We start from the raw sequence: 15,426 nt of genomic DNA, 5'->3' as shown, positions 1-15,426 counted from the left end.
TGTCACAGAGTGAAAGAAGTATTTGATCCCAACCCAGGCAGGATTCTGGCTCCCACAGAGTACCATCTATCAATCCCTTACCATGAGGCGTGAGCTCCAGGCTGAGGACAACCGATGGTCATTTCACATGTTCATCTAACTTTTTTCTGCATGGCTGATGTTCTGTCTCCATTAAACAGTGAGCAAACCTACAAATTCGGCAGAGGATCAAAAAATTATTTCCCTCACTGTGTATGAGGGGACAGCTTGGACGCTGCCACAGTGAACCGTGTGAAGGAAGCCCACTCTTCACTTTGAACTCACATTTACTGTAGATTAGTTCATGTTAATGACACTGATGCTTCAGCATCTTATTAGCTTTATAAGAGCCATAGTTGGAGTCGAGCAGCTGGCCCCTAGTGACGGGTTCTTGGTTATAGACACTAAACTTTGAAGAAAATATTTAATGTTTTCACCTACATGGCAGAATTACACACTCATCTGTGCATCTATAATCAAGCACAGCTCCAACCACTGACAATGGTGTTGTCTTTGTAGGTATTTATTATTAAACAATGATCAAATTCAACTTTTTGGAAAACTCAGAAGATCAAAGTGACTGCCAGGAGAAACTGAACTGGCCTTTAAACTTCCACCCCAGCAGCTACATTTCTGGGGTGACCAACAAAATTCTGAGGTCAACAAAGAGACAGTCATTAATGAAATATCCTGTATGTTTAACCAAAGTGAAAAATACACGGCTGTGGTATTTTACTTTCTAAAAGCAACTGGTGCTTAAAGCATCATGACAACATGATCGAGTTAAAGCAAAAGAATAAATGTGCTCCTAGTTTCTGATCACTTTTCATAACATCTTTATTGAATCTGTGTCTCAGTTTTAAACATATTTACAGATAGTTTCATTTCATTTCATTTTTTCGTTTTTTAGTTCAGTAAAAATACAAATACAGAACACTCAGTTTTCAAAATCAGCGCCGCTCCCAGCGACTCGATGGCCGTGCAGGTTTCAACTCGGGCTTCCTCCTCGTGACATGTAGGCGGTGATGATGTCAGTGTGATGTCAGTGTGATGTCAGCGACTGCGCTGTAACTACGGACTCTTAATGGACACGATTGTTGAATGAAGGAAAATAACACGGAGGAAATAAAACGCAGGAGGAATGAAACAGTCCTACGACCTGATCAACACAGGAATGCTCTGAGAGCCTCTCTGAAATTTTAAAGGGGGAAAAAACACCACGGCTGAAATTTTGCTGCATAAATAAAATAAACCAGAATAAAAGTTACCAACATTTCTACTTCTGCGTTACATTTTGTCCAAAAACAAACAAACAAATACAATTTTCTAGATCGATCAAACATGAGCAGCGTTACGAAGAAGATCGGCTATGACTGTCTGACATCACATTAATGTAACCGCCGTTGTCTGCTTCCACTCCCAGTGCTGGAGTTAGTGATGCTAATCGACTCCTACAGCCGACATCTGTCTGTGTTTGTGCTGTAAAAGCAGCAGGAGCTGTTGGTTAGCAGCCCCGCATCACACAGTATGGCTTTACTGACAGACGACCAGCAGATCTAGTCTGCAAATCCTACTTTCATAAAAGGAAATGTTTGTTTTTTACATTTTGGCGAGAGGACAGGGATGAATACGCAAAGTTGTCACAGCATTTAATAAATGTGGCTCTTTTTGTGCTGTTATCTTTGTGTCCCAGCAGTTCAGGGTGATTTCTGTAAGAGTCTCCATGATGTGTGTGCAATTACAAAACCTACTGACCTACTACAAAACACAAGACGAAAGCATAAATGCAAAACATGGAGAGCTCCTGGCTAACACAAAATGACGTGTTAGCCAGTGTTTCCTGTTTCTGTATGGTGCTTGGCTTGTCTTGCTGGTATGTTATGTCTGATGTTTATGTAAAGACTTAGAGCAGGGGAGTCAAACATAAGGCCCAGGGACCAGAATCCCACCAACAAAGACTCCAATCTGGCCTGCTGGACTGCTTTGGAAAATGGCAGACACACATTTTGGACTTTTAACTATATTTTCACAAGTTTCACACCTTTTCCTGCTGACATTCCTTCATGGCCATTCATACAACACCAAAGTAATTAAGTAATAGATAAACAATGAAATGACAGAATGTTTTCTTTCACTTGAGTCTACAGTAAAAGAATTTTGTGTCATTCATTTCTTAGGTTTCCTTCATTTACTACAGCTGCACTTTTTACCATGTAGATCAATGACAAACTTTCATGAGTGAACTTCCTTTCTTATATTAAGATATCTCTGGGATTAAATGTGCAGGTAAATGTCTTTACACTGACTGAGTCCAGCCCACTTAAGATCACAGTGGGCTGCATGTGGCCCACCATGTAAAATGAGTTTGACATCCCTGCTTTAAAGCATCTAAACAAATCTGTGATGTTTAATACTGCTGTTGTCTTTAAGACGCTCCGCATATGAACCAAAGCAGGAGCGGTATCTGGTTCTTGTGTGTCGGATAATCGCTTGCACTAACATTGCTATGATATGAGACAAGCTTACTCACATGTCTGCTGCCCTTTGGGACTTTTTAATGAGTCAGAGAACGGCCCTTAAAAGTAGCAGATCACATCAAACGTTTAAACCCTTTAGTCAGATTCACATGGGAGAACTGTATCAATCTTTTTTTTCCCCCAACATATCATTTTATTTTATTTTTTTTTATTTTGCAGACTGCATTACATTATCTGAGCAACCCGAGCAGTAAATCCATCACGCTGCATTAGATGTACCACGAGGAGCTGTGTTAAGAGTGATAACTGGAGGCACTGCTGTGCTGCTAACGGAGCTGCACAAACTTCCATAAACAAGGTCAAGATCTTGACGCGAGTCAGAGTACGGAACGAGCCCTGCTGTGACTTTCAAACCTCAGAGAAAAATGGCTCTAAAATCTGGGCAAAAGATGTGCATCTGGAATCAAACGCATCCCTATACTGGAACTTCAGGCTTGTCCCTGACCTCAGGCAGCACTTACAAGTTTGACTCTGATAAAGTAACACAACTGCAGCTGCATACAGAAAGTATTATGATCTAATATTAACTGAATAGCTTATTGTGCATGTAGTGTAATAACTCAAGTGGAACATGTTTGATTCCTTAAAAATGTATGTTTTTAAGAGTCTGACCAAAACATGTGCTTTAAGTATGAAACTGAAGCAAAGATTTAGGTGGCAAATGATGCATCCGACTTATGAGGTGGGGTGGGTGTAGATATAGGATGCCAGCAGGAGACCATAAGATATTCTAAATTTATTCACCCTTCTCAGTGCCACTCCTCTACCAACCTCTTCTTCATAGTCTTCCCATTAAAAATGCAAATAAATGATTTTCACCAGGTTTCATATTAACCACAAAACAAACATTCCTATACATAAAGCATGGTTACCCCATCACAAAACGTAAGGGCCTGAACATAATGTGCCTGATTGATGAAAAGCTGGAAAATAAGATGAGACAAAGGTTTACAGAAGCTGTGAGATGATGGGGGAAAATGTGAAGGACAGAGATTTAAAAAAAAGAAAAAGCAGCATCGAATCCTATAGCAGCAGAACGTTTTTTTAAGGAGGGGAAAGCTGTGGCTGTGTCTCTACATGGAAGAGGATCAGGACACATGTGGAGTGGTGAGAAAAGGGGAGGCCTGCTGTAGTCCCCGTCTAATTACTCTTCCACTTATGATGGCCAGTTTTTCTGAAAACCGAGGATCAGAGGAGGCGGTGACCACTGCCACAAACTGCCCTCGCTTTGATGATGTGCCCATCTGCTAGCAGTTCCAGGTTGAAGTTTATCCGATGGAGGTTAAACAGGAAGTGGATTTGGGTGGGAGAAGCTAAGGGCTGTGATTCAACCCTGTGTCCCCAATATTGATTTGTCCAAAAAGGAAAAGAAAGAAAAAAACGGTTGTGTTAACAGACCCTGTAAAGTCCTGAAGTCTGTCTGCTTGGAAACAAAACAAAACAAAACATGACACTTTCATCAGTTTAAGTGTCAAAGTGTTTTTGTAATCCTTCATAGTCAGCTGTCAGCGTGTCAGCTTGAGTCTGCATTGGAGTTTCTTCAAATAAAGACTAAAAGTGATAACAAAAAAAAGCTAATCACGCCTCTGGTTTGGAGCTCTGTCCTTCAGTAAAAAGAGTCGATTCAAGCCAAACACGAGGCTGAGCAGCACACCCACCATCCTTAAGATTCGAGCAGAGAAGACAGATCGACAGAGTCAAAGAGTAAAACATAGAAGTAGAGCGAGTAAAGTAACAGGTCCTCTCGCTCTGTAGTGGTCTCTCCCCACCCCCCCGGTTGATGGTCTCAGTTAGAAATCAGTTGAGAGTCTGAATTGTAAGTTTGTCTGGTGTTCGTGGGTGGGTTTTTCTGGGTAGGCAGGCAAACAGACCCCTGGTGCCGTGGTGCACAAAAAAAGTGCCAGCCCGTTTACCGCTGAGCGGGCTCGCTGCCGGGCAGGGTGATGTTTCCCAGGTGGAGGACTGGCAGTGGGTGAGCCTCCGTGTTGAAAACCCAGTTCTCCAAGGGCAACAGGTCATCGCTGGAGAACAGCAGGTACAGATACCTGAGAGAGAGGATGCGGATAAGGGGAAGGACGTGTGAGGGGTGGTGGGTAACGGGGTGAGGAAGAAGAAAGAATTGCATGAGTTAGGTGAATATAATGTCAACAGCTTCGTCATATCAAAGTGGGAAGTGTCAGCTTAAAACAACAATTTAAATCCTAAACCTCTGTTTAATTTAGTGTTTTTACAGCTGTTGATTCACATCTGTTGTCATGACAAAAAACAGCCACAAAACCAAAACAATTATTATGATTATCACACCCGAACAGCACAAACTGCTCCACATGAGAGAAACCTGAATAAATACACAGAACAACTCTATATGCAGTATAAGAGTTTACTGCAGGAGGCTGAGAACTCGTCCTAAACGCAGTTTACACCGTGACTGAGAAGCTCTCAATTTCATTAACATCTAAGATTAATTAAATTCTCATCTAATTTTTTTTTTAAAGATTTCAACTTGCTTGTTCACTTCTTAGCTCCTAAATTCTTGACATAAACTCAGACGCTGGATATGTGTGACGATCAGCGTGACTGGCAGCCAATCAGCAGCCTTAGCTGACACTTAGCTGCTGTATTGCTTTGACGCGACTGGCTTGAAGCCAGCAGAGACAAAGATTGAGAAGAGACAGACACCAAAGTCTGCATAACACTGAGCCATTCAAATGTCATCCTCTCAGAGAGTTAGCAGACAGTGTGGCGTGCGACCTTTAACGACTTCAATACCAAAGACAGATTTTATTGGCATCTGATGCTTTGTGGGTGTTAATTTTAAACCTGTTATACTTGCAAATGAAGAGCTGATAAATAGCTTCGTGTAAACACGAGAGCTGACAGGACCGGCAGTAAAACTGAGCTTGCTTTGTTTTATGATTTTCTTTGGCCTGTCAGGCTGTCTGAGTGACAGTCACAACTGAATTACATCAGGTTATAAATACTGAACATTGTCAGGAGGAGATGGCATTCAAAGAGCAGCCAGCAGAGGGAACCAGAGAGCTACATCAGTATTCAGTTCTCCCACTGCGTACGAGCCTTCAGTGAGAGCCTCTTCTCCCTTCATCCATCAGTGACCATGATGTGCCACAGAGCCATGGCAGCTTCCCTTCACGTTAGCTGACTTTATTTATTTGTATGGCTGTAAAAATATCCTGACACCTGTTCACTGTCCCCAGAGAAAAGAAATCACAACAATAACCTGGTGAAATGACTGGTTCTTTGTGTACGAGCAAAACAAACAAACAAAAACAGCGAGTCTCTCTTGTCCACACTATAGACAGTAAACAAACGTTGGATGAAGCCTCTGAGTCTGAAAAGTGAAGCCAGCTAATTAGTGCCTTTAACCTGCATAAATACCTGTAGCTGCAAAAAGACGTCTGTCTATGGGAACGTGTCCGTTTGCCTGGACCTCTGTAAACACTTTGCTGTTGAGTTCATGCCCTCAGTGGTCACTCTGCAGTGCATTTGGAAAGCATTCACAGCGCCTCACTTGTTGCACATTTTCTCATGTTACAGCCTCACACCAAAATTCATTTTTCACTTCAAAATTCTACACAAATCCCCATTATTGAGAAGATGAAAAAAAATTTTCTTGAATATCTTTTAAATGTATTAAAAATAAAAAACAATTAAATAACATTTACATGAGTATTCACAGAATTGGCAACAAAACTCAAAATTGAGCTCAGGTGTATCAGGTGTTTTTACAACTTTACTGGAGTCCACCTGTGGTAAATTCTGTTGAGTGGACGTTGTTTGGAAAAGCACACAGCTGTCTATATACATGTAAGGTCCGACAGCTAAAGGTGCATATCAGAGCACAAACCAAGGAATTGTCTGTAGACCTCTGAGACAGGATTGTATTGAGGTACAGATCTGAGGAAGGGTGCAGAAAACAGCATTGAAGGTCCCAGTGAGCACAGCGGCCTCCATCATCTGTAAGTGGAAGAAGCACCAGGACTCTTCCTAGAGCTGGCCGCCTGACTAATCTGAGCCATCAGGGTAGATGGGCCTTAGTCAGGGAGCTGACCAATAACCTGATGGTTTCTCTAACAAAGCTCCAGCATTTTTCTGTGAAGCGAGGAGAACCTTCCAGAAGGACAGTCATTTCTGAGGACTACACCAATCAGTGCTGCATGGTAGAGTGGCCAGACAGAAGCCACTCCTCAGTAAAAGCCACATGACAGCCCCCCTGGAGTTTGCCAAAAGTCACCTGAAAGATTCAGACCACGAGAAACAAAATCGTCTGGTCTGAGGAAAGAAAGATCAAACGCTCATCACTGCCCATCACCTGGCCAATACCATCCCTACAGTGACGCATGGTGGTGACAGCATCATGCTGGGATGTTTTTCAGCAGCAGGAACTGAGAGATTAGTCAAAGTCGAGGGAAAGATGAGTGCAAACAAATCCTTGATGATAACCTGCTCTAGAGCGCTCTGACTGGGGCAAAGGTTCATCTTCCAACAGGACAATGAACGTAAGCCCACAGACAAGATAACAAAGGAGTGGCATCAGGAGCACTCTGTGAATATCCCAGAGTGGCCCAGCCAGAACCCAGACTTGAACTTCTTGGGGAACTAAAAATGGCTGTGCATTGATGCTCCCCATCCAATCTGATGGAGCTTGACCGGTTCTGCAAAGAAGATTGGGAGAAAATAGGCCCCCCCAAAAAAAGGGCCAAAAAAGAAAAAAACAAAACAAAACCCAAAACTGGCCAAAAAAATAGGTGCGTTAAGCTTATTACAGCATGTCTTTGTGTATCATACTCAAAAAGACTTCAGGCTGTAATTGGTGCCAAAGGTGGTTCAATAAAACATTGGGCAAAGGTTTGCAAGAATTTCAAGCAAACTTTTTCACTGTCATTATGGGATATTGTGTAGAAGTTTGAGGTGAAAAATGAATTGAATCCATTTTGGAATAAGGACGTTACATGACAAATGTGGAACAAGTGATGCAAATACTTTTCAGATGCACTAAAAGTATCAGTAAGAAGCATTATTAACAGTATGCTCATTGGCCAGCAAATTGTTATTGACAAGTCACTGCACCAAACTATTTCTGAGGCAACACAAATACAAGAGTTTGTACAAATGCTGCAAACTTTGCAGCAGCTTCACTCAGTGTGATTGAGACTGTTGATGCAACTGAGAATGAACACTTACCACATGTTTCTACAATGACCACATACTTAATCTACAAATATGTATGAGTGCTCTGTTAGGGCAAACTTTAATAAATAAATAAACAAACATCGGGTTAGAAACTGACTGCTTTTGTCTTCTTCCACTTCTGTTTAACAGATAGTTTAAAATAACTGCAAACACTTTTCTCTGGTAAACCCCCTCAGTCAGCACCCACACACCCACACTGAATTAATCATAAGAATCATTAATTAAAAAGCATATTGACTATTCACAGCTTCTGCCAATTGATCGATCCATTAAGACAAACTTACTTGAGTGTCTCAGCCAGGAAGAAGCTCTGCTGCACGTCGTCATAGGTTGGATTGGATGAGTAGACGTCCTTCACCCCCGAGAAACCTCCACTCACCCTGCAGTACTTATCAATGGCCTGGAGAAGACGGGGAGACAGGGGGAGGATGAGAGGTAGAAGGGGGAACAGAAGAGGAATGAGAAAGAGATGGAAGGCAAGTTATAGGATGAAGTGTAGAGCAGAAACAAGGAAGTTGAGGAGACAGAAAACAAATGAAGGCAGAACAAAGAGGAAAAAAAGTGGACAGAAATGAGAAAATGGTAGAGGGAAGGTTTACATGACAGAAAAGCAAAATGAGGAGAAAGCATTAGAGTGGAGGAAAGGTGGGGGGAGGGGAGTACAATTTTAATATGCTTATAAAAAGCATGGTGTAATTAATTTCTTTGCGTGTGACAGATTAGAGAGTGTCCTGCGGTGACATACAGGAAGCAGCGGCTGCACAAAATGTGAGGAAAAAACAGATTACCACAACTGCTGCCTTTCTGTTCTTTATACTTCATTCAACTTTTGTGTTTTGTTTTTACAAAGCAGTTTCATAATGAAGGTACACACTCATTTGGCTCCTGTTATCCTTCACCCGTGGGAGCTGGAGTGCAATGACAAAGTAAATGCTTTCTTAAGGTGAAGTAAAGCCCGTGGCCATCCCACAGGGGTATTTACAATCTTCTAATCAGGCTCTTTTCACCTTCATCTGCACATTTCTACTGAAGGCAGATTTACTGTTTCAACTGGAGATATTTTTTGTTTTTTGGGGGGTAAAAATATCTTTGTTCTCTTTTTTGCTTGTGCACGATTCCTTTCGAGACACACGGTTCTTTCAGGACAAAATGACAGCACAATCGTAGGTGGTTGGGATGTAAATCCCCCGTTTGCTCACTTTCGAGGGTTTAATCGCTGATTCTTCAACTGTGAACGATGTGATGTGTCAGTGTTTCAACAAGCGCAAAACAACAAACACGGAGAGCAGCCGGGCCGACAGCAGCAGGAGAACCGGGTCTATTAAATGATCTGACACCTGAGCATTGTGCACTGCGACTCACACAGACAGCTGAGTCACTCAACGCTTTGAGTTTAAACTGTCGCCAGATTCTGATTTCCATTCTAATCACGCTCAACTTACACAAGTTATGCATTTATAAATCAATCTCTTGAGCGCAGGGCTATTAATGAGTCCTGTTTTTGTGGATTCAGCAAGCACGCTCAGCAAGTCAATTCCTTTTCATTCCTTCTATCGAACAAAGCGATCCAGATTAGAAAACAGAGCACACTTTTGTAATCCTGCTTCTCAATATTCACATCTATTGACGCAAAACAACAGCGGCTAACACATATTCCACGTATCACAATGCTTTTCCAGGCAGCTTAACTGGATGATTCCCTACTACAAACAGTTTTGGCTCATTTGCGAGCAGGTGCTTTCCCTGCCTGCACACACAAACCAGAAATAGCTCATTAGAAATGCAGCAATCACCCAGCTGGCGACACACAGTCCATTCTTACCTGCGCGCTCTACTGATTTGTGACACTGGAAATTGGTGCTTCTGCTCATGTCTTATTGACACAGACAGTGCATGGAATTCAAAGTGTGATATCCGTCCTTGTCTTTCAGTTTGCCCCCCTCTCTCACTCTCACCTACACACACAGGTTTCTCTATCCTGTCCTCGAGTGACCGTTTCACTGTCAGTTTGGACCATAATTCCAGATTTTCACGGGCTGCTGCGTCCGGCAAACGTTTGCCCTTCCTGATCTGCACTGCAGTGCCCTGCAACAGCCAGTGTGGCACACGAACACAATAATAACAACCAGAGTGTATCATAGATTAGGTCCAGGCACTTAAAAGACACATTTTAACACAAGTCACATAAACACTTGAGCTAAAACTCAACAATCTGGAAATTTTCTTTCATATTTTACACAATGGTAGAGGTATCTGCACCCACAAACATAAAAGACACATGCGCGCGCACCCACACACACACACACACACACCCACGTACCTCAGCACCATCTGTGCTATATAAATTATCCGATAAAAAGTCTACCTGTAGGGAATGGAGTGCAAGGCGGAGCAGTGTTCCTGCCACAGCCAAGTGAGGACACACTGCACATAACAGCAGCTGGGCTTCACCTCTGCATGCACACGCATGCACAAACACACACACACGCATACACATGTAAAAGCCAGCCAATGTTAATAGCTGCTGTGAATAGAGGAAGCGTGACAAACAGAGGCAGGTTTGGTGTACCAGATGGATGCAGCTGGGGTACGGGTGTGTGTCTGTGTGTGTGCATGTGAGAGAGAGACAGAGCAAGAGGAAAGGAGGAGCTGAACTTTAAGGCAACAAGCAGAAAAGGTGTTTGTGAAGAGTGGTTGCTGGGGTTAAGAGAGCAATACAAGAACAGAGTAAGGTGAGTGAGGAAGGAGAAAGCCTGAGGTGTTACGTCAGAAAGAAACAGGTGAGAAAAGCAATAAGATACACACATGGTTAAATACAGGCAACGTGTAAATATTAAGGCTACGTCCACACTCGTGTGTTTTCGTTTGAAAACGCATCGTTTTCTCTCCGTTTTGGCCTCCCGTCCACACTGAGACACTCAAGGAGAACGCAGCATTTTGAAAAGGCTCTCGAAAGCGCATACATTTGAAAACGGTGCTTTCACGTCGCAGTGTGGACAGCGAAAACGGAGACTTTTTAAAAACGATGACACATTTTAGTCATGTGATGCAGTCAAGTGACCAATTAAACTAAGATAGCGGAGGGCGTTATACAGCAGTTGTTTTGTTTGCTTTCAATTTTGACAGCCCTATTAAAGATTAATATCAGTTTGTACATGCTTCAGATAGCTTTTCTTAAATTCTTTAATTCTCACTCGCTTTTGCAACTTTGTACTTTTGTGTTGCTCGCAGCAACAACTCCACCTCATTGTTAGTCCATTTAAAAAACTGCTTTTCCTCCACATTTTGCCGCAACGTTTCAAAGGGCCGGAAAGTAAATAAAGGGCAGACAGGAATGAGGCAGGCCGAATCTTCTTGCGTTTCACGCATGCGCAATACTGGAATGTAAGCGTTTTTGGCCGTTTCAATGTGGACGCACAACTCTGTGAAAACGACTGAAACGATAATGTGGACGCGGAGCGTTTTCAGATCGGGCTAGTGTGGACGTAGCCTAAGAAACGGAAACTCAAAAAGTCAGCACGAAATGAAAAAGAAACTAGATATAAAAGATAAACCACCCTACATAAAAAATCCAGACAGGTGTTAAGCATGCGGTGCTTTTACACAGGAAAAGTGAGAGTGGAAAGTAGTTCTGAAAACTCCAGTATTTTGTTAACAAGCATTGATTCAGGTTTATTATGAAGGTGCATATTTAACATACTCAATTAACATGCAGCATGAAATAACAGATAAGTATGGTTGAGCGAATGGGGCTGACACAGAGTGGTGCAGTATGCAAACAGAAAAGAAACTGAGGACTCTCTCACTATGTGCGCTGTTTGCCTAAGTTAATGCCTCTGTATAATATTTAGAGTTCATTACACTTCTGATGCCTCTAAGGGCAAAAGATATGACAACCAAAACAACGTATAAAACACAACACCGTATAAAAATGAGCAATTTAGAGCATAAAAACTTCATGCAGAAAGTCAGCCTCTTTCTTCTGCCCACATAGTTTAAAAACACTTGCTAAACATCACCATTCATGATTAGGCTTAAATCTGTCAAAGTAAAAGTATTTTGTTCCACATACAGAGAAAATGTGAAACCTTGACCACTACACAAAGAAAGGGGATGGCAGCTCTCTTTTGCTGCATGTCCACTTATCCGTGCAGGTTCTCAATCATCCAGGTCACGGTGATCTTAAGTACTTGATTCTTCTTCTTTTTCAGATTCAAAAAGATGTTTTACCTCTTCTTCTGTTCTGGCAGCTGATGGGCAATCCCAGTTCTTTAATCCCAAGTGGGGTTGTCACCTTGGAGGTAGTCCTGAGAGTCAGTGACATATGCTGTCATCGTGTCAGTCAGTAAGGTCACATGGGTCAATGTGTAAAGGGAGGTTCAATTGCTTTGGAAGGAGTCACAAGACTGGGCAATAGTGGCTGCTAATTGGTGTCATAGGTACCACAACACTGTTCACTGATGGTCGTTTACACTGGACAAAGATGTCTCCTTTACCTCTCTGTCATCGGTCTTCATGTCCTTTCTCTTTTAAGTGTAGATGTGCAGCTGAGTCTTTCCTGGCTTTACTACACTGGGCCACGTGTTTTTGGAGTGGCTGTGTGGCCTTTCTTACATAAAGGCTCAAGCATTCTCCACTGCACTGCACATTTTGCACAGCTCATCTTGAGTTAGGATAGTTTGTCCTTGGAAATAACTGGTTTTTGTCAGGTCTGTGCACTTCTCAGACAAACCATATTAGGAGCAATAATGTTGTTCCCCCAGTCGTTCTGTTTCTCCCCACTTAATGTCTGACACTCACTTAACCCATTAGTGGGAAGGGTCACAGCAATTCAACACAAGTTTGTTCAGAGTGATCACTTTTATCTTAAGATGACACATTTCCATCTTGTGGGAGTGGTCTCTTCCAGGACAACAATGGTCTTCTCCAGAGAGTTTGAGGGGGTCGCGGTTTGATGAGGATGATGATGTTTTGGCCTTCACAATTTCCAGATCTAACCCCAACTGTTCGCCAGCCTGCCATTGGCAAGGAACACTTCAGCTCAACTACTTTTTAAGATAAGATAAAACTTTATTATTCCCTTGGGTGGGTTCCTCTGGGAAATTCGGTTTAAGCTACACAATATCTGAAAGCTGTTACATGCTTGTTTGTAGTTTCCCCCCTTTCATCTAAAATATGACACAACCACAAGACCGAATCAAAACAATCTAATTAACAAAAAACACTGTTTAAACTGTTTATTTACCTGTTACCAAAAACTTAACTGAAACTTCAGGATATTTGAATCAATAAAACTTCTTGATCAAGGGCAGTACGACGTAAATAAGCTGTCATATTTATTAGCATTGCAGGGTGTATATGCATTATTAAAAGAGAGGCAAAGATGAGCCTTTCAGCACCAGCTCTTTAGTGTCAGACACACCGAATACAATCACACTTCATAAACACACCTGCTAATAGATTTGTCTGAAACATGAGCTCGAACACAATTCCTCCCACTCAGAAAAACAAAGAAAAGGTGACAAGAAGATTGGCAGGACAAAAGAGAAAAGTAAAGAGGGAAAAAAGCAGTAGCTGAAGATGACAAGCAGGCCAATAGAGATTTATACATAGAAGACGCACCGAGTCCCATATAGCGGGTGAACTCTTTAATCCTCTGTCAGAAGAAGTGGAACAGAGGGGTGAAATGTATAGAAACACTTTCATTTCTCTCACATTTCCATATTGAAGCACCAAAGGAAGAAGATCTAATAACATATCAAAACATCCCACCAGTACAAAAATTGCAAGATGTCAATTTAAATCCCTTCATTGTGCTCTTTGAAGTTTGGTGAGACCTGCACTGCTTTCATTTCACATATTTAAAGCTTAAAAGAACAGTCTACCATAGGTTGCTGATGATGCTCTGTTAAAAGCACAGGCATGGTGAAAATGGTTTGAAAAGACGCATTTATTCTGTCGGTTACCTGCTTTTAGATGAGAGGCAAATTACTACTAATACTAAAGCACAGTCTGACCTTCTGACTCAAAAGTCGATGTTAAATATGGTTTCTACTGCAAAAAACAAGCTCTGTTTACTGTTTCAATGTGCTATTTACTTTCTAATGGACGCAAAGCAAAGAATATTTAAGAAAGAAAACTGGAGAAAAAACCCTGCAATGGGAGTACTGTTAGTTCATAATGAACAGCTAGACAGTTGGAGAAAAATGGAGCATTTAGTTGAGATTAAAGATCTGGTTAATAACGTAATAACGTAAAATAATTCAACAAACCTAACTAAAAACTAACTTTGAAACATCTTTGATAAACAGTACCGTTTGCTTCATGAGTATTTGCAGTCACCTGCCTCAACCACTGACACTCACGGTTCTTCTCACACCGGTTGCTGGTAAACTTGCATCTTCCTACTTACTCCTTTTCTTGTCCATTTTCATTTTCATCAATTAGCTTTCACATGTTGTCATTATTGGCGAGCCCACCAGTAAAAGGAGAAACAAGACTCTTCTCTGGTAACTTCCAGTAATTTTTACCAAGTTTGTTTCACCAGAATTTACGGTTGCTAGCAAAGCATTAAGTATGGCACTGTGTGTAACAACACTCATCCTGACTGGGGATTTTTGCTTCAGCGGGAAATCTACACCATAACTATGTCACAACCGCAAGCCATCTGAGACCCTACAACAAGCCTATTCAAATGGCGGCCCGCGGGCCAAATGCGGCCCAGAAGCAACCTGCGAGTGGCCCTGCCTGTGGTCCTGGCAGAAACACAGAGAAAACCCAAAAAATTAATTCATTAATTAATTTTTAAAAAATTAAAAATTCCTACAGCGTAGTGTAGACTGTGAATGCAACACTCCTAGTAGCCTAGCAATATTTAACCCACAATGCACCGTGATGTAAACATATTAAACAATCATCGTAATATATGATGCGACAACAGTATGTCTTTCTCACTCCAAAAGCGCAAAATTGACAATGAAAACTGTCGGTTTAACCCTGCCAGGACTGACAAATACTTATTCATTTTACCGAGTTTAATAATCTTACAACCGGAGTTGTACTACCATGGTGAGGGTCCTGTATAGCCCAAGAGAGAGCTGCAGCATCTTCCCTTTGTGTTTGCTTCTTGGCGAAGAAGAAAAGGCCTTTCACAGATTCTGAAACGGTGAAATAATGCATGCTGGCCGTGGTGGATGCGGTGAAAAGGATGAATAAATTAAAGTAAGTGTGACATCTGCTATTAAAAACGTACCCCTGTAGGACAGTTCAAATATTCGTAGAGTTGAAGTTCTGGCGTCAGACGAGTTTGAAATGCTGTTAGATGACCTGAAGAAAACTGATGTAATGTCTATAGCAGGAGATCACAGACAGAACTGATAATGCACAGTTGTGCGTATATGTCCGTTTTTTGGATGGGAAATTGCTCTGCTTACTACCGTTAGAGGGACACACAGCTGGCGAAATAATGTTTGAGAAGATTTCAGCTCTTTTTGAGGAAAATGGTCTGGATATGAAGCGTGTCTGTATACTTGTGACGGATGGGGCTCCATCCATGGCACGAAAAGTGAGTGGTCAGCGAAATATTTATTTTAATTTGAAAGGGAATTATCAAAATGTTTTTTGTTATTATTATTTCAAATGTGCAAAAAATAGTTTAGTT

The 15,426-nt window shown here is 41.7% G+C and overlaps 1 protein-coding gene across 1 annotated transcript in view; it reads right to left on the bottom strand.

Moving 5' to 3' along the window:
• Nucleotides 1-830: 830 nt before the first annotated feature.
• man1a2 (mannosidase, alpha, class 1A, member 2) overlaps nucleotides 831-15,426 on the bottom strand; it is a gene marked incomplete at its 5' end in the record, with an annotated part of 107,548 nt that continues 92,952 nt past the window's right edge. The window contains 2 exon segments of the mRNA XM_014336868.1: nucleotides 831-4,600; nucleotides 8,051-8,166. Coding sequence (XP_014192354.1) covers nucleotides 4,465-4,600; nucleotides 8,051-8,166 — 252 coding nt within the window.

Source organism: Haplochromis burtoni, unplaced genomic scaffold, assembly GCF_018398535.1.
Source record: "Haplochromis burtoni strain Fernald_Lab_line unplaced genomic scaffold, NCSU_Asbu1 Contig_154, whole genome shotgun sequence".
Classification (NCBI taxonomy): Eukaryota; Metazoa; Chordata; class Actinopteri; order Cichliformes; family Cichlidae; genus Haplochromis; species Haplochromis burtoni.
Note: the sequence above shows the minus strand (reverse complement) of the source record. Positions and strands in the feature narration are given on the sequence as shown.